Source organism: Silurus aristotelis (assembly GCF_946808225.1).
Source record: "Silurus aristotelis genome assembly, chromosome: 25".
Taxonomy (NCBI): Eukaryota; Metazoa; Chordata; class Actinopteri; order Siluriformes; family Siluridae; genus Silurus; species Silurus aristotelis.
In genome coordinates, this window is record NC_139598.1 from 15,475,761 (window position 1) to 15,495,059 (window position 19,299).

Below are 19,299 nucleotides of genomic sequence, written 5' to 3' on the forward strand. Positions count from 1 at the left end.
CCATGTACAGTTTGAGAGAAATGGGATTTGTGATATTTTACAAAAAGGAAACTGAAAAATGTTCTACCTGCCTCCTCCCCCCATCCTCCTCCCCCCGTGGCGGTGGGACGGTCCCGTTTCGCAGCGGTGAGCGCTTCACTGCGCATGCGCGCGCCAACCCCGCTACAGTCGGGCGCGCGCTCAGAGCGAACGTCGCAGTGTGAAGTTTGTCTGCTCAGCGCGCGCTGCGGAGGAACATTAGCTCAGTGCTCACTGCTGTCAGTTGTTTATTTGTTTATTTATTAAAAATTTTTGTCTGGAAAAGAGACATAATTTCTAAAGGAATAAGGAAAGCAAGGAAATATAAGGTGAGAATTTGATTTCTGATCTGTTTCTTATAATTTTTTGAGTTAGAAAGAAATAAGAATAAATCAGCCGGATTAATTTATTTTATTTGTGATCAATTCAGATATTCTTATGAATTAGATTGGATTTTAGGGAAGTGCATGAGCCAGAACCCCTCATGTCTGTCAAACAACATCAATGAATTAAATACAGGTTTTTAAGGATGTGGGTGTTAATGGAACATGTGGCTGCGTGGAAACTTGTAGGTTGAGGTGTGTGTGTGTGTGTGTGTGTGTGTGTGTGTGTGTGAGTGAGTGAGTGTGTGGGGGTAAGTAATACTTTGCAATTGCGATTGCATTAATATAGAATATAGAATAATATAGAATACACTATATATATATATATATTAAATAGTGTCTTCATATTTTTGCACATAAAGAATTGAGACTTGTTCAATAAATAAGATTTAATGTAAAAGAAAGCAAAGGTTTGTTTTATTTAAGGGATCATGCAATATGGCATTTCTTGTAAATTATTTTTCCTAAATGATTCTAAGAATAGGCGATTGTGATAAGATTAAAGTGAAAAAAAAAAAAAACATCTCAACGTTTACAGCCTGATCAGGACGATTTGATTCAGTACGTGCTACTTATCGGTCACACAAATGTTTACTTATTGGTCATCTGTGACTGATGTTTTATTGAGCTGTTAGAAGAAACTGTAGCCAAAATGACAAACACAAAAGCGTTCAATTTGAAAATAGCTGGTATATAGATTATATAGTACTAAATAGACAAAGCATAAATAATAAATGCAATAAATGCAGCGAGTGGTGGGTTGATGAGGCCTGAAGAGGAATTATGTCTGAGGATGGAGCCAGATGGAAGTTGCTTGACTCTGAGGAGAGAAGAGTTCCAGATTCGAGGAGCCTCTAGAGAAAGCATGGTGCCTAGAGCTACAGACTTTAGGAGGAATAGTAAATAAGTGGAGGATCTGAGGGTATGGGCAGACTGGTACGGAAGATCCGAGAGATAAGAAGCAGTGAGATTAATAAAGAAGAAAGGAATGTTTTGAACATTGTGGTTTCTTCATGTGGGGACCAGTGAGGCTGAAACTCAGAGTCTCACACCAGAGCGGTTTGTAAGGGATTTTTCTAGAGCTGGATGTGATCTTCAGTTCTACATGTATGCGATGGAACATTGTTTTTGATGGTTATCTGTGTGGAGAGCTTTCTTCCGTGATTTGAAGAGTGGATTAAGTGATCGTTAAATACTGATTTGAATGATGGACTGAATGGTGTTATGTGTTGTGCTGATATAGTTTAGGATAAACCATTGCTGATCATGTAGACAACCTGATGAATTCGTACATAACTTTTGATTTGATTGTGAGAAATGATAATGTGATAAATTTGATCACTAATGTAATCATTTTAATGGGAAAAATTCCTCAGGTCATGTTAATGACTGGGTCACAATGGAGCACAAGTACAAGCTCACTGGTTGCTGTAACTTACGAGGTGGTAGCAAAAATTTTGGAGATCAGCACTGTATTTATCTACGTTTACATACTATCACCTTCAAAACAGTCCCATTGCACAGCGCTCCCAGCGTTCCTGCCACTTCTATAACGTGTCCTGGAAGTCTTCTTTTTGAAACGTGTCATGTACCTTCTGTGATTCGCGCCGGATCTCCGTAATGGTGTCAAAACGACAAACTTTGTCGATTGTTTTTTGATCATAATGAACAATTTGATGAATTTAATGAAAATTTTTGGGGTTTGAGCTCGTCGAAGGTCTTCCTGATCTCTCTACATCTTCCAGGAATGTTCTTTCATTCTTAAAGCGTGCGTTGCCACTCAATACACCTCAAACGACTCGTTGTGGCATCGCCGTATGTCGAACGTCTCTGTGGCTGATTTGCCAAGTTTCACACAGAATTTCACATTTGCTCTTTGTTCTGACTTCGCAGAAGTGGTAACAAACATGGTTTAGAAACACTTACAAACATTTGTCTCGAAACGTTTTGATACCACCTGATATAATGGGTCTCCATTCACTGTATAAGTTGCTTATGACCTCGAAAATGCTGCTGTAATTATAAAGTCTGCTCATACTGAACACCTTTTCAAAACACTTGGTTATTTTTGGTCAGGTTCTCACTAACCAGGTCACCTCTGGATTACTCAGTAGGGATCTGGAGCTACAATGAGAATGCTTTGGGATCATTGCTACTAATAAAACTCTATACGTGTAAGGACTCTCGAATAAGGACTTTCGAGGACCAGCAGTCATCGATTAAAAAAGAAAGAGATAGTTTAAACACATCATCTGCTGTATTCTGATTTTTCTCTCCATCTTTCTGAACTTTCCACTCATACTAAAGCACTCCCTGGCATCCTACACATTTTTCATCCATGAACGATTTAAGACGTTATAAAATATGGCTGCACATGCCACAGATTACATTTCTGCCCAAAGTGTACAAGTTTACATATAGTTTACCGAACCCTCTGTATTTAAACACCGAGTTGAAAGCTGGGATTTAGGAACCTTTAAGCTTAAGCGCTAAAGAGTTGATAGTGGAACGAATGCCAGCAGACTGAAAAAAGACACGCACATCATTCTTCAGCAGGCATGCAGCAGATCATATCCTGGACAGAAGGAAAAAGCTCTACTTTAAAGCAGTGTGCTAGGATATTACATTTTCATATCAGAATAATTGCATGCCTTTATTTGGAAAAAAAAAAGAAAGGCATTTTGGAAAAAAAAGAATTCCCGGATCAAAAACGTGTCTTTGATACAGCAAACCTACCATACAATCACCAGTGAATTACATTACTATTATGTCAAAATACTAAGAAGAGGTCTTTCTGTACTATAATGCTTATGTTATAATATTGGAATGTGGAACAGTGTAGAACATTATTTTATAGTTAAACTGTGATATCAAAATAACGTCTACCACAGATTAAGAAATTTTGGGACCTTTGTTGAATGTTGTTATGAGATGCCCATCTCTTTCATTATTGGTAGGCTTTTTTATGGGAAAACATTTATGGAAGAGGTCTGCAGTTTGGTACAAAGTTTTCCACCGAAGGAAAATCTTCAGAAGAATGAAAAGGTGTTTTATACTTGTCACTTGAAATTCTTTAATCACATATCCCAGCGATGTTAGGAACTGGGGGCCAGGCCGAGTGTCAGCCATGATACAGCACCTCTGAAACACAGCGGGTTAAGGGCCTTCCCCAAGGGCCCAAGAGAGCCCAGCTTGGCGATACTGGGGCTCGAACCTTCAAACTTTTGAGCCTTAACTACCGACCTTCCACATACTTTTATCTTATTGCCTTAAAAGAGAGGATAGTGATGGAACAAACAATTTATAGCTGCTGATAAAGGAACTTTTAATTGGCTTGTTTTTGTGGGTATAAATCAGATATAAATGTAATTATAAACAGCTTAAAAGTCATTCCATCATACATTTACACTTATAATGGTCTCCAAATTGTTTTGCTGTAAGCTTAATAAATCACTTCAGAACATGCTGTGATTATAAAAACAGTTAACAACAAGGTGGGTCGAGTAGCTCCGTGTCAGGTTGTATCACACCACCATTTCCTATAACAGAAAGTTTCATTCTTAAACCAAACTATTTTCAGAGAGAGTTCCTCAACTCTTCGTGTCAGGCTTTTGGTGGAACCGAGTTACCTGAAGGGCAAAAGTGTAAGTTAATCGCATTTAGTCCAAACAATCTGATACGTAGACCAAACTGAAGAATTTCACCTGTCCTCGAACCAGTAAAGAGTTCCCCTTCATGCGGGTATATTATCCGCTATCACTCATCCAGGATAAACATTAGCCAGTGTTATCTTTGTGTATCTTCACTTGCAAAAACAACTTGCTCTAAAACTTCTATCAAGTATTCGTTTGCAGACAGTGAAGAGTTTTAATTTAAGGTTATTTACTGTGTTAGTCAAGTGAAGTAGTCTTTCACTGTCATTCCAACCAGGTCAGAGTAGGCAAAAGTACACACATTTTTCACTCGAGTAGAAGTATAGATAGTCATGTTTTAAAAGACTCTGGTAAAAGCTGAAGTTCTGACTACACTTTTTTACTCAAGTTTAATAAATATGGGCTCTGACATGTACTTAAGTGAAAAGTAGCCATTACTACTGTCACGCTGGTCACTGGACCTTATATCATATTAATATATTAACACAAAAGAATTTCAAATTGTGTTACCTAATGGATGTATCCAGTCTGAACAACCACCATATAGAACATGGAGCAGATAAAAGTTGATGATGATGATCAGGCGATCAGGAATTTCTCTGTTCTAGCTCCGTAGGCTAGAATACGCCTGTGGTGTGTGATAGCCAGGAAATGATACACCAGTGTTAAATTAAAAGCCTTGACATGAAATAGGTTGATGGGCTGAAACTAAAACAAAACAAAATGTGAGTAATCTATGTACCCAAATTTGAATCAATGCCTCAAATCTTGTCTCTTTGTACGAACATGAAAATGTCTGCTTCAGCTTTGAGGTTCGCAAGTGTTTCTTGCAACTCAAAGAAATAAAAAAAAACGAAAAACAAATAATAGATTATTCCTTTACAGATTATTAAATAAGCCACACAATATATAAATAAATGTTAGCATGCTTATTTAATTAGTAGACATTTGGCAGACTTGCTTAGGGGCACAGCTGTGGCAGCTTGGTGGAGTTGGGATTTGAACTCACAACCTTCTGAGCAGAAGGACAATGTCAACAATGAATTACTACCTCCCCCAGGTGTACCTTCATGTACCTTCGTTAATAAATTAGTACCTTCATGTTAACTGTGTTAATGTAACTAATGTAATGTGGTATTTCTTTGAGCTTGCATGGAATTATACTATATTTCTGTATTATATTTGTCCAGACTCCCCAGGTGAAGAGTAAACTACCGATCTGAACAATAAATCATTCGCCCTGTTTAATGTTTAAACAGTAAAGGTGTTTTTTTGTTGTTGTTTTTTTTTTTTTACATGTGTCTCGTCCAAATTATAACCACAAAACGACTTAAACACGCTCTTTTTATGAGGCACGTAAACCTCTTCAGATGAGTCTAATTAAGCATATGCGAATACTTGTTTTTAACTCTGTAGTAAAGGGAGGAGAAGGCCGGCAGCTCAAGCGGAGTTCTGCCAAGTCATTTCCTCCGTCTGAAGTGTTGACAGCAAGCGTGACATCATTGAGACAGCAAGAGGTGCAGCACAGGCAGACGCTCTCTATCCGACTTGTCTTGTTAACCAAAATACAGATGTGCGTAGACGGTGCTTGGGCTTTTTTTTTAGTTTCCTCTCCATTCTCATCATTTGCATTTTAGACTTTTGTTTTGTGCTCAAAAAACTCATAAATTCGCTGCTTTAACTGCTATTGTCACGTTCGCATTTTTGTTGGTGATGGCAGCAGTCCTGCTGGAGAAGAATTGTGGGAATATATGTCGCTACATGCTCTCAAACTGTCACAAAGGCCTGAGCTGACCTTCGGTAATAGAATGCTTTTGCATTCTTTATGAGCCGCATTAGCATTTTTCTCAGCAAGTTTGATCCCTCCTAGCTCAGACTGCCTGCCTGCCTGCATCACTCCCCATCGAATGTCACAAGTCCTAAGGTGACCGAACATTTCATTCCTAAGCCACGTGTCTGCTGAGTCTCTTCGTCCCCAGTTCTTTACAAAAAAGACCATCTTTCTTTAACACTTCTCGTAGCTCTCCGACTCGACCTGACCGCTGACCACATCAGTCTGAAGTACAAGGAAAACTCAAAGCCCACAAACATTTCGTATGGCCAAAGCACACAAAGCACCAGCTGTTTTTGTTGTTTTTTTTCCTTTCTTTTTTTTTTCGTGAACTTTAGAAACATGTAGATCTTCGCTTCGCCTTCCTTTTTCTTCTCGACAAGCTCCATCTTGTAAACAGTCGTTTCCCGCAATCAGGTCTGCTCCTTATTTGTAGAGACAACGTCTGTAACCATGGGGCTGTCATAAAGCCCCCTACTTACACCTGTTTCTAATTAGAGGGTAGAAAGGGGTCCGGGCTTATCCTAGTGACATCAGCTTCCTGCAGCTCTACAGGTAAAAGTTTCGAGGGTCTTTGAGAGTGGTGGTGTGTGTCTTTGTACACAGCACAGCTGTTGTGAACATGATGTGAAAATCTTTCCATTTGTACTGAGCATCACCTGTTAATGGGAAATACAATTATAACAGAAATGTTAGGTGTTACAGATAATTAATCAACATTTTTTGACCAAAATTTGAGGATTTCTCCAATGGTGTCCATCTGAGAGTATGTAAGGATTGATGTCTGGTTTATGTTGGTTTCTTTGTCTGGTTAGGTTTGTGTAATCTTTATGTTTGTTGTTTGTTATGGAGATGTCGGTGGGTTGGTAAGAGAACATGGTGGAATGTTAGTGGTGGTTGTATTGGTGGGGTTGGGGTTTTCTAAGGTGTGTACATGATATTATATTTGGATTATATGTGAAATTAGATGCAGAGGAAAAATGTACATACAGTATATTATATTCAGTAAAACAAAATTAGATTGTGAGGCGTCAAAATTTTTTTCCCCTTTCATCGAATTTCCTTTTCATTCCAACATCCATAATATACAACAATCATAATTTATTAACTATCCTTATTATAAATAATCAATTCACCACAATTCCCAGTGGTTTAGCCGCAGCTCTGAATTCAGCTCGCATGTCGTGTCACGTTCTCTTAATTGTCCACGTAAGCTCTGCTTGATGCCACAGACCTGCCAGTTCTGATCACAGGCAAGGTGATGTGAATGGCTCACATGACAAATCTTTGTCTCTGTCAGCCCTGGAAATTGAAAGTCGTTTCCTTGTAATGGATGGGAGGAGATAGAAAGCGAAGGCCCTATTTCAGAAGCACTGGGGGCCTGTTTATGACTCATGTCATGACTAGTGGGTAATGAAATTGGACAGGCAGCAGGTTCAGCTGAGGATCTGAAGCAAAAAACTCAAGATGAAGAAGAGACAGATCTTGGGCAAAGCGTACATTTGAGTGGCTCGTTATTATGGTGAGACGTGTCTAGTGGGAATAAAACTCATATGAGTGTGGACGTGGCCCAAGGTAGCATATGTTATCCAGTCCACAGAGACACTCAGCCTTAAGCAAGTTAGTGGTAATTGCATTACTCAAGGGAATAATGGCGGCCGTAGTGGAAGTGTGTCTGTGTGTGGGGGGACAGTCCATGTGAATCAAACCACATATTCACAGATCAATGTCAATCAAACCACAGATTTAAGGCTTTGCGTCAACTATGAGTGTATAATTAATACAATTATTAATAAATGACCCATAACGATAACAACCAGAAATGCAAACTCGGGCTGATGAAAATTCAACAACTGTGCTATTTGCATTATGGTAATGAACCTGTGCTAATTGGTGGGTGCTGGCTCTTGTTTATAACCAGGTGTGAAAAGGTCCTTTGAGTCTTTTGAGACTCTCCAATACAGGGTGGGTAAGCGCTGAGTAATTGAGGCTGCTATGTTGCCACAATGTCTACTCTGAGTCGCTAAGTTCCACCCGGATCTTCTACCCTACATCCAATAGCCCAGACCTAATGCGTCCAGACAGATATTGCACCATATTGCATTTGCCTTAAAGAGAAAATCACTAAGTAGGGCAGAGAGGCAGGAAACAAACATGATCAAATATGCTCTAGTTTCCAGTGCATGCAGGCTAATGTGGCTGATAATCATTGCTCTTACGTAAAAAGCAGGAAGTAAAAGAATGAGAGACAGTTTCATGACTTGTTGTGTGTTTTGCGTGCTGTCAAATGAAAGAAAGGCTACGAGCTTCTGGATCTAACTGCACAGAAATACAACACAAGTATGAGAGTCATGTGGTGCAATTAATGCTTTCCTATTGAGATGTGAAATGACTGTAGCTGTAATACAGTTATCCATGAACCCATACCTACTCAACATTAGTACTTGTTTGTTCCCTTGATGTTAATAGAAAACTTGGGTTGCACTGCTGTGACCTTAACGCATGGCTGACACATCATACTAACAGTTAGTGAGTGCTGTGAAAATACCTCTTGGCTTCTTGCTGCCTTCAGAGAAACGTATGCGACGTGTTATTGGTGGAGAAGTGGAGGTGGGAAAAGTGACATGGTGTTTGGCCTTGGAGTGTTTAAGGACAACGCCTATCTTGAGGAGATATGCAGAAAGCAGCTTTTGGTTTTTTTTGTGTGTATTTCTACCAATTAACAGAGCAAATGCTGTAAATACAAGTGCAGTTTGAACTGCTCTACTCAGAAACAATTAAAGGACACTTAGATTAAATGTAGATCAATTCAATTCATTTTTATTTGTATAGCGCTTTTAACAATAAACATTGTCTAAAAGCAGCTTTCCACAGAAAATGTGGTGATTAAAAGTGAATATGTTCTTTATAAGTAAGTTTGTCCCTCATGAGCGAGCCGGTGGCGACTGTGGCAAGGAAAAGCTCCCCCAGATGACATAAGGAAGAAACCTTGAGAGGAACCAGACTCAAGAGGGAACCCATCCTCATCTGGGTTGCACCGAATGTCCATTTATAGCAGATAGATCAGATATCTTCTGTTAAACCATGACGTCAAATCAAAGTTTACTCAGTCTCCAGTATGCCATTTCAGAGGCTATAAAACAGACTGTTTATGAATGTTATATTGTTTTTTTGCTGCACAAAAGGCTATAACGTACAATATAAACACATAATCAGATCTACCGAGTCATCAGATCTTTATAGGATTTTAACAGATTATAGAAGTGTATTATTTGAATTGGGCTCACTTGGCTAGAAAACATTAGTATCTCATGTTATAAATTGACACTTGACCTTGGTACAGTGCTTCTGGATATCTAGTGCTAATCCTGTAATCTGGGTACTTGATCCTATCCATTTAAGACCCATCATCTATTCGAGTGACATATGACCAAGGGTTGCTTAAATAGCTTTATTTGGCTAAAGAGTCTATCCTTCTTTCAAACATTAAATTACAAATTAATAAAAAAAATATATATCATATGTAGTTGAATGAACGAAAATTGGTAGACTTGAACAAAACATGGACCTTGTTTTTCCCAAATGCAGATACTTCGCATTATTATTTTTTTTTGGCTGATGCAGTTCGTCTGTAATAGCCTTTGTAGTCAAGGCTTAAGGTTCAGAATACATTCATTAAACACTCTATAAGCTCCAGATACACTGTGGCCCTGCCCAGGATATAACAGATAAACAAATTAAGGAGGTTATAAAAGATTCTAAGATTCTGTGACATGTTCTTTTTTTTTTTTACCATCAACAGCTAAATAATAATGAAGTAAGGTTATAATTAACTGAATGAACAACATTCTCTATAGCATGAAAACCCTTAGACCAAATCTTCTATATTCATACAAAAGAGTCACATATAACTTTTCTCAAATTTTAGTTTGAGGCCTTATTATGTCACTCATCGATCATAAAGCAGTAGGTCGGGAGCTTAGCATGTAGCTTGAATCCCACGTATCTGGATTAAAATTACCTCTGTACTGTTTACCTGGAAAAAATGAAACAACCTTCTTTAAGCAAGTATTTCTGTCAAAAGCACTGTTAGATTAGAATTTGCCTGAGTTTCCTACCTATTTTTAAAATACTGCAATACTATGTGACACATTGTCCGTTAGCAATAAGTGTGACATAATAGTTCAGAGCACGAATGCAGTATAAAACCAAAAATGCTATTTTGTAGATAAATACAAACTTTATCTGGCTGTTCTAATACACAGATATATCCTTATCTCAGCCTGTTATTTTTCTTGGGAGCAAGAGTTTGATAAGATTATGGGTTCTAGTCACGATTTATTCATTCACAAGAGGTTGGTGTGTATCGGCTACAAAAAAAATTGCACGAGCATGCCGCTGACTCAGAGGTGGCCTTTTGTCTAAAAGCAACTAGGTTATGGCACTTCACACTTGGAACAATGCAGGTTAAAAATCTGCTCAAAGCCCAATGCTGGACCCCAAACTGCCTCTATTAAACACTTCTCTTCTCTGGTGTCTTCTTTAGCTGCCCCCCTAGAGCTCTGCTAAGCATTAGTCACTGCTGAATAACAAAAGCAAAGGTGCATTCAGTCAGTTAAGTGGACTCCGCTTGAGAAGAGGGGGTTTGCATTGGATTTAAAGAGCTCCCTGTGACCTTCCCATGAGCCAGACTTCAATATATCAACAGCTTAATGGCACACAATGGTGCGGAGGATTTACGTCACCTCTGGCTTTGTCTTGACAGGAACGTTTCCCTGGCCTGACATTTATTATCATGTTTGGTTCTTATACCTTGTCCTAATGAGGCACCCAGACTTCTCCCTTATCTTGAGGGCCAGAGGAGTCTATTGTGTAGATCTATCAATAATGCAAGGGTTGTTTTCCTTGATTTGCCCTGGATCTTGTTCCGTATCAGGATTGGCTTGGCTCACATGGCCCATTAACGCCTCACCAAAGCAAACATTCATAATAGACTATTAATAGATGATCTAATTGATTGCATCACCTGTTCATTGCAATATTGCCAGTACAAAATTAAGACTGTGGGGAAGGCAGGGTATCATTAATCTAATCATGCTAATGGGGTCATTGTCATAGAGGGTCTGGATAAAAATCCAAGCCAAGCAGTGGGACAAGGCAGATGTTTCTGAGAGACCAGAGAAGACCATCAGTTCTATGCAAGTTCTTCAACTTCATTTGGCCAAATTAACTTTATCAAGAAGGTATATACCATATTCTTTCCTTGATTCAGATTTACTTTGGATTGCTTAGCTGCACTCGGTTTAATTGTTTGTATAATTATGTACTGGTTAGAATGGTGTTTGGTAATTTGTTAATCAGCTCAATATTTTTTAAAGAATATTGCTGCACCTCTCACTTCTGGGTTAAGTCTTGGTTCCCATGACCATGATGGTCCCCAGATCGGTCTGCAAGACTGGTACAACATGACACTGCACATCTGGTTTCTTTTTAACCATGTGTAGCTCCTTGTCCAGACTTCCCTGCAGGCATCCAGGCTTCTTCTCGAGTTCCGGTTGGAAGCATGGAAACACAGACATTAAAGCTAGATGAGAAGGAACTGTGGGGGTTAATTACAAGCCCCTAAGAAAGAGAGAGAGAGAGAGAAGAGAGAGAGAGAGAGAGAGAGAGAGAGAGAGAGAGAGAGAGAGAGAGAGAGTACCTTGCTGAGTAAAGGAAAGGGCCTGCTGGAATTTTCCAGATGGTCTCAGTGGCAAGATCACAGGGAAAGGTGAACAGCCTTAATTTGCTTCATTAGTGTTAAAAGAATACTTAACCCTTGGGAGTTAAAGCGCTAATAATGAGTAAAGGTTAGCAGGCGCTTGCTAGCAAGGTGCAAATATGATTACATTAGTTTCTGCTAGCTTTAAATATTTTTTTGACTTTTGCTGATTTAATCCTGAGTGAAAGTATTTCTAGTGTCATTTTTTGTATTTTATTTTTAAATTTTTGTTTCGCTACACTATTAATTGGTTATTGCACCTAAACAGCTGCTATGCTACTTTAAAAAAATCTGTGCTATATGTTATGTTATAACGTTTGTCAACTAGTTTTAAAAGTTAAACGTGTTTTTGAACCTCGTTGCTTTAAAATAGTGAAGCAGAATAAAAAATGTGGACTTATTTGTACAGTTAAAAATGAAACTTTATTATAGAGTCTGTGATATAGTAGTATACTTCTCAACCCTGGTTTTTCCTTAACATCTCCCCTGTTTTAATCCAGGCTTCTGTTTTTGTTCCACACCTGTTCTAAATTCTTTCCCAAACAATAGCTGCTTTCCCAACCTCCCTGACATCTGGGAACGACACAGTCCTCGCTTTGGGCTGATTTATTACAGGAGGCTGTGGAGGAGGATTTGGGAATGAAGGCCTGGTGTATAATATGAAAGATAGACAGTCTTTATAGTCATAAACCAAGTGCATGAGGACCCCATTTTTAATGACTGACTGGAGTTTCTTCTGCAATATAGTGATATGCAAAGGCAAAGGTTCTGGGTTTTAGTGTCAGGGCAAGACCAACTGTGTGTTATACATATTGTTTTACTACGAGTGCTTCAAACAACAGGACTGGGAAGTCAGATAATTTCCGCACTTGTTACTTTTAACTGGCCAGCCAGCTCTTTCCGGCCCTGTGGACTATATATGTTTTTTCTTCTTGCTGTTGTTGTAACAGCTCTCCATATGACAGAAGAGGATACACTAAAATAGCACTTTGATGTGTCATGTTTTGAATTGTGCTGTTTGGTTTTGGCTCCTCGGAGGGCCACAAGTCTGGACTAATTCCACATTAGAAAATTTATGAGATATAAGAGTAGATATGAGACTAGACACATGCTAGTCACCTGTTTGTTTTTTGTGGTGAGGTAGGCATTTTCTTTAACATAAATTACATGCCTAGAGTCCAGGATAAATTTTTCATCTTAAAAATCTAAAATTATGTTAGCCTCACCAGGAATTTCGATTTAAAGTGATACTTAAAAGTTGTTTAATTTGCAAGCATGGCTCATTTAGGAAAGATCTCTAGGTCTGGGTTCACTAAATACGCTGTTTCTTTGTCTGCCAATACACATATAAAACCACAGGCAACTGATTCCATGCCAAATTTTCTCGAAAAAAGTTCCACCATCTGACCAGGTTCTTGTTTTTTCTACATTTTGTTTTTTACAGGTTCCAGCTTCGTTTGAAAGAAAAAGAGGTAACGCATCCGAACATCAAAGTGCCTGAGTGCCAGTCAGAGCAAGATCTGGAGGACAAAAGTCTAAGCCCTAAGAAGCAAAGACAGCTATCAAAAAGCAAACAGTCAAGTGCATTGTGTTTCCTCCTTGATGACCTTTTCAAAAGTAAACTTTAAGATTGGAGGAGTCTGAAACAGCAGACTGGTGGAGGGGAGGAGAAGGAAAATACATATTTGGAGTTAAAGGCATATTGGGACTTCTATTTCTGCTTCTTTGTGGTAAGGGGAACATCTCATTTGGGACTGCAGTTGGAGAAAAGTTCCCTTCCCATTGACTGTATAAATACTGCATATAGATAAATTTGTTCTTGTTCCAAAAGTGTCCCATCTACTTATAGCTAACTTTAGCTAAAGCTGCTGAAATCAGAATCTGATGGATATGCTTGATATTTACATTTAGAAGTTCTGGTGGTCGTTGGAATCGGAACAGAAATTCTTGCTCAGGATTATCCTAGCCTTTGAGCAAATAAGTGACCATCACATAGGGACACTTGCACTGGACTCCTCTGTGGAGATAAATGATGAAGCCTTTAACACCAGTTGGCTCACCCTCGCCCCTGCGTCTTCTTAACAAGGGCCCAGAATACCTGCGCCGACAAATAGACAGTGGAATTCGGGGTCACTCTGTCAGTGCTGTGGAGCGGCTAGAGGCGGACAAGGCCAAATATGTCAAGAGCCAGCAGGTCATCAACACCAAGCAAGAACCTGTATTAGTACCTTGTGCGACACCTCCACCCCCATCACGGCGCAACTTTACTGCACCAACGCCCTCAACGCCTCTTCTAAGTCGGCACCCAACGCTGAGTCCATGCCCTCTCTCACCCCGCAACAACAATGAGGACGATTCCAGGAAGGAAAACCTCAGAGCTCTGTATCTTGATGTAGAGAAGCGAAACCAAAACAATTCCTTTCGGACACCTCTGCCAACACTACGGAGCCCAAATGGCACCCCGTTGGTGGCACCTCACAGTGCCCCCATGATGAGACGGAGCATTGGAAAGCGCATGCTGCGGCCCGACTCCCTGGTCATCTATAGGCAGAAAAAAGAATGTAAGAGTCCAATGGGAAATGGCGATGGAAATGCGGAGGCAGAGACAAAGGGGTACAGCTTTGTACGCCGGCTCTTTCAAGGTTCTATAAGAGAAAAGAATAGCAGGAATGATGACAAGTTAACAATCAGTGAGGAGAAATCTTCATCACGGGATGAAGACTCACGCATGTCATGGTCTATTGACCGGGACACAGTAGATGGTGGGAACAGGACAAGGAGCTCCAGTAGGACTGAGTCAAACAATGGTAATAGCAGCTTCCAGGAGCACTGCATTTCCCTCGGAATGGCAAACACTGTAAGAAATCGTCTGGAGAATTGGAACGAGAATGATATGGACCCTTGGAAGCCGGTGATGCCACTCCAGCGCTCGAAATCAGATCTTCGACTTTGCTCATCCCTGGCATTGTCTGAACAAGAGCGTTTTTTTGACTTCTGTGGTCTTGACTGGGACCTGGTGGATCGGCTTGGGCCAGAGAACTTCCCATCAGGTGCCAGTTCGGTTGACACTCTCTCACTGGTTCTGAGGAGTGTTGGGGGACTAGAAGGTGCTTCTGAACCCAGCGAGTTTTCTCGCCACTCTGGAGAGGGGCTCTTCCAGGAGGAATTATCCGAGCAGGTACCCTCAGCTGTGTCAATCATCGAGAGAAATGCCCGTGTGATAAAGTGGCTTTATGGCTGTAAAAACGCAGTGAGGGAGGGACCTAAAGGTCCCAAGGAGTCAACTGTGTAGCCACAAAACACAACAAACCTCAAGACTCTTGGACTGAGTGTTATATTGGCTGTTACTACTATATTTATTTTGTTCGGACTATTTGCGTCTGTGAGCACAGAATGATTAATGGCACATCTTTTTCTAACATTTGTTTGGGAATAGAGCTGGAACAATAAGACTTTGTTTTCATTTTCCTGTCTGTAATTTTGGTGATCTCATTTTTCCTATTCGGCAGTGGCCCCATTCTTTCTGTAAATGTTATACTAGTTCATTTTAGTTCTGTTTATTTTTGCTGTTGGACAACAACAGTGTTGAGTGCTCAAGTACATCTCAATAGATGAATAACTACAAATGGAAAACCACTAAGCTCTCCCTGTACCGGGGATCTTATTTGTGAGTATGAAGTGAACCGTGCATACCTCTAGTTTGTATTGTTTTTTCCCCAATTAAACGCAGGCGTTGGAACAAACAGGCGACAGACCTGTGTTGATGCACTAATGCACTGAATTTAGGGGTTGGGCTGGTGTGTGTCTGTGTGTGTGTGGTGACCCTTATTTTAGTTTGTGCAACCTTAGACAGCAATTTATGCCAAAGAAATATCCCTAATTGAACTTTGTCTCAGTTAACTAGTTTGCTCCTAGTTTCTAATTATTTAGAAATTGCTATAACAATCACATTTGAAAGCATAAAACTTTTTTAAAGTTATCTATTTGAGCTAAATTTGATTAATTAGCATCAGTAATGGAACTGACCTTATGACCACACTCACGATACTGGACCAGATTCTGCATTGCCAATGAGGCCAATTCATCACAATGAAGCAGTTCGTCCTGTCAGGCAGATGGCTGGGGTCATTTATAGAAATGTTGGTAAAAAATTAATCCGAGGTCCACTGTGGGATTTCAGGGTCACAGGGTGAGTTTAGAAAGAGTTAGCCCCCAGAGATAGAAAAAACTGACATTTCACCTGTAGCATGACTCCCAAATAAATAAGTGCTTAAGCTGTTTTCAGATCCGAGTCTTGCATGTTTACAGACCGAGTTGTTGTTATTTTCTGTCCAGAAGAGATTTAGAATATATATGTACAAAGATTTATAATTCATGCAGGTAATGAAAATAAAGCTGTATTTTTAATGAATCTTTTTGCCTTTTGAATCTTTATTTCCAAAGGATATCATAAACCCTAACTTTTTGTAACTTGTGTCTATTGGCTGTCACGGTTGGGTTAATATGTGTCTCGTCTCTGCCCGACATGCTTCTCGTTTTTCACCGAGTCTCAAGTGCCTGTTATTGTTTAGTAAATCATAGCATGTAGTGCACTTGAGTCAGACACACCAGCGTCCATTTAAAAGCAGCAAAGAGGAGCCGAAAGGTCTTTGTTTTGTCTTGGTGGTCAAGTTACACCCCTCTTTATTTCCTTTCTTTTTTTCATTCTTCCATCTGCTGTGTGAATATAACAGCCTTACAATCAAAAACTGCTGTGCAACATCCTGTTTTTGGTAATTTTTTCCACAAGTTTCACCAGCCTATAATTCCATGAAGGCACTGTGCCTTTTGACAGTTAGTGTTATTCTGGTGATGCATCGAGACAGCACATGCATACAGGTTTGGATTGAGCAACGCGCTACCATTTTCATACATACAGTACGGGGCAAATTTCCTGAAGAAAAAAAAAAATCATTCACTCAGCAAACAAGTGCTTAGAAAATGTGGAGAATTCTTCAGAACTGGTGGATAAGCACCCTATGTGGCTTCCTTAGAATCTGGTTTATTTAGAAGGCCTTGTTCAAGGTGTCAACTAGACAACTGTCCTGGGGCTTGATGGTTAAAGGCCCTGCTTGAGCAGATCAAGCCCAGAAACCAAAGACAATTTTGCTTCAAGATTACCACATTAGCACAGGACCAATTACCAAACGTCTTTGATTTTTCAACAACATACAGGGTAAGTAAGGTATTCATTTTTGGCTGAACTGCTTTTCAATTTAGGTAATTAATGTAATAAACACCATCATACTACCACTCCCTAAATCCACATCGGGACTCAGACATAATACTTTAAAGTGTAAATTCAAGCCATAACATAATTTTCAAAAGGATTATTCTTAAAATAAAGAATTTTTATTCCCTTCTTTACATATGAATGGACATAGGATTTGACTCTTTACTCTTTTCAGTCATCAGAAAAAGAAAAGCATCTACAATTTATCTTTTATCAACAAATGTGTAAATTGTAAATGCCTCCAAACATCATCTGCTTTTTCTCAGTTTGATGATGCATCAACTGCATTTGCAACATCATTGGCTCTTATAGAAAAATTAATGATGGAACTCAATGCAAAGTGAGTTACTGGGTTATGCTTACCATCACAAAGTTGTTTTTTTCCTCAATTTATTATTCTTTTTATAATCAAGAAAGACATCATACTTTTAAACAGTATGTAGTTTCCCTTGAACATCATTGAAACCAGTTCTTATTGTTAAAAGGTTCAATACTAATGTGTTCAGTATGATTTTCAACTGTTTATTTCACAAATGAAGCGAAAAAGTGACAAATAAAATATATATATTTACATTTCATACAATTTGCATCTGCATATTAATTCACCCAAAAAGTATGCCTTCATATTATTCAGGCTTATACTCAGGCCACATTGTAAGCTAATTATATGTAAACTCGCTACCATTGAATCCCGTTGCTATCTTTAGTTTCCGAAGTGAACCAGCGGCAACGAGCATCTATTTCTGGCACAGCAGGAGTAACAGCGTGTTAATCAGAGGGGAATAATGCAAACTCAGATGTTCAGTAACTTCGGAAAACGCCCCGGGATTGAACAAGTCACTGCTATTTGCAGTCGCATTATATTCCAATGGCAGAGCGTAAACTAAACTGCGGCCTGACAACTCGGAGTGACTGTGGGCAGAGAGAAGGCACCGTGGGCACAGCCGGGTTTGTGAAGTGTGACAAATCTGGCCTAATTTTTCTGCGTCAGCAGATCCAACATGCCAATGCCACCCAGGCCTGTTAGAGAAATGTGGATGACTCAGATTGAGACAGGGAAAGGGAAAATATGCTTAGAAAAAGGCTCTGATAGAGAGACAGAGATCAGTTTCAGAAAGAAAGAGAAATGTGCACTGTGGGTTGGAATTCCTGTCTGAGATTTGTCTGAATTTAGTCTGCAGTGGGAAAGAGGACAGTGCTGGGATTGTGTGTTTGTGTCAAGGGTGGAGGGTGATGCCACACAACCACTGAATTAAACGCAGGAAGCAACACAGTCCAGCACACCTGTGAGTGATCTTTGTTTTAGATGGTCTGAGAATAGCTTCATTCATGTAGAGTCACACAGAACCAAAACATCCTGGGGAATTCACATTTAACCTTTTATATACAGTGAGGAAAATAAGTATTTGAACACCCTTCTATTTTGCAAGTTCTCCCACTTAGAAATCATGGAGGGGTCTGAAATTGTCATCGTAGGTGCATGTCCACTGTGAGAGACATAATCTAAAAAAGAAAATCCAGAAATCACAATGTATGATTTTTTAACTATTTATTTGTATGATACAGCTGCAAATAAGTATTTGAACACCTGAGAAAGTCAATGTTAATATTTGGTACAGTAGCCTTTGTTTGCAATTACAGAGGTCAAACGTTTCCTGTAGTTTTTCACCAGGTTTGCACACACTGCAGGAGGGATTTTGGCCCACTTCTCCACACAGATCTTCTTTAGATCAGTCAGGTTTCTGGCCTGTCGCTGAGAAACACGGAGTTTGAGCTCCCTCCAAAGATTCTCTATTGGGTTTAGGTCTGGAGACTGGCTAGGCCACGCCAGAACCTTGATATGCTTCTTACAGAGCCACTACTTGGTTATCCTGGCTGTGTGCTTCGGGTCATTGTCATGTTGGAAGACCCAGCCTCGACCCATCTTCAATGCTCTAACTGAGGGAAGGAGGTTGTTCCCCAAAATCTTGCAATACATGGCCCCGGTCATCCTCCCCTTAATACAGTGCAGTCGCTCTGTCCCATGTGCATAAAAACACCCCCAAAGCATGAGGCTACCACCCCCATGCTTCACAGTAGGGATGGTGTTCTTGGGATGGTACTCATCATTCTTCTTCCTTCAAACACGTTTAGTGGAATTATGACCCAAAAGTTCTTTTTTGGTCTCCTCTGACCACATGACTTTCTCCCATGACTCCTCTGGATCATCCAAATGGTCATTGGCAAACTTAAGACGTGCCTGGACATGTGCTGGTTTAAGCAGGGGAACCTTCCGTGCCATGCATGATTTCAAACCATGACGTCTTAGTGTATTACCAACAGTAACCTTGAAAACGGTGGTCCCAGCTCTTTTCGGGTCATTGACCAGCTCCTCTTGTTTA

General features: G+C 39.8%; 1 protein-coding gene and 1 long non-coding RNA gene across 3 annotated transcripts in view; both read left to right on the plus strand.

The window, feature by feature from the left end:
* The window catches only part of LOC310719601, a 310,811-nt gene that overhangs the window by 226,513 nt on the left and 64,999 nt on the right, over positions 1-19,299 (plus strand). The gene's annotated exons all lie outside the window — the stretch shown is intronic.
* Positions 165-16,057, plus strand: fam110d (family with sequence similarity 110 member D). 2 transcript variants are annotated; one of them, XM_083529467.1, is made up of 3 exons: positions 165-347; positions 5,471-5,627; positions 13,091-16,057. In XM_083529467.1, the coding sequence occupies exon 3, from the start codon at positions 13,676-13,678 to the stop codon at positions 14,936-14,938; it is 1,263 nt and encodes a 420-aa protein (XP_083385593.1). In that variant the 5' UTR covers positions 165-347; positions 5,471-5,627; positions 13,091-13,675; the 3' UTR covers positions 14,939-16,057. The 2 variants fall into 2 exon arrangements, with proteins under 2 accessions (XP_083385593.1, XP_083385592.1); XM_083529466.1 differs by lacking the exon at positions 5,471-5,627.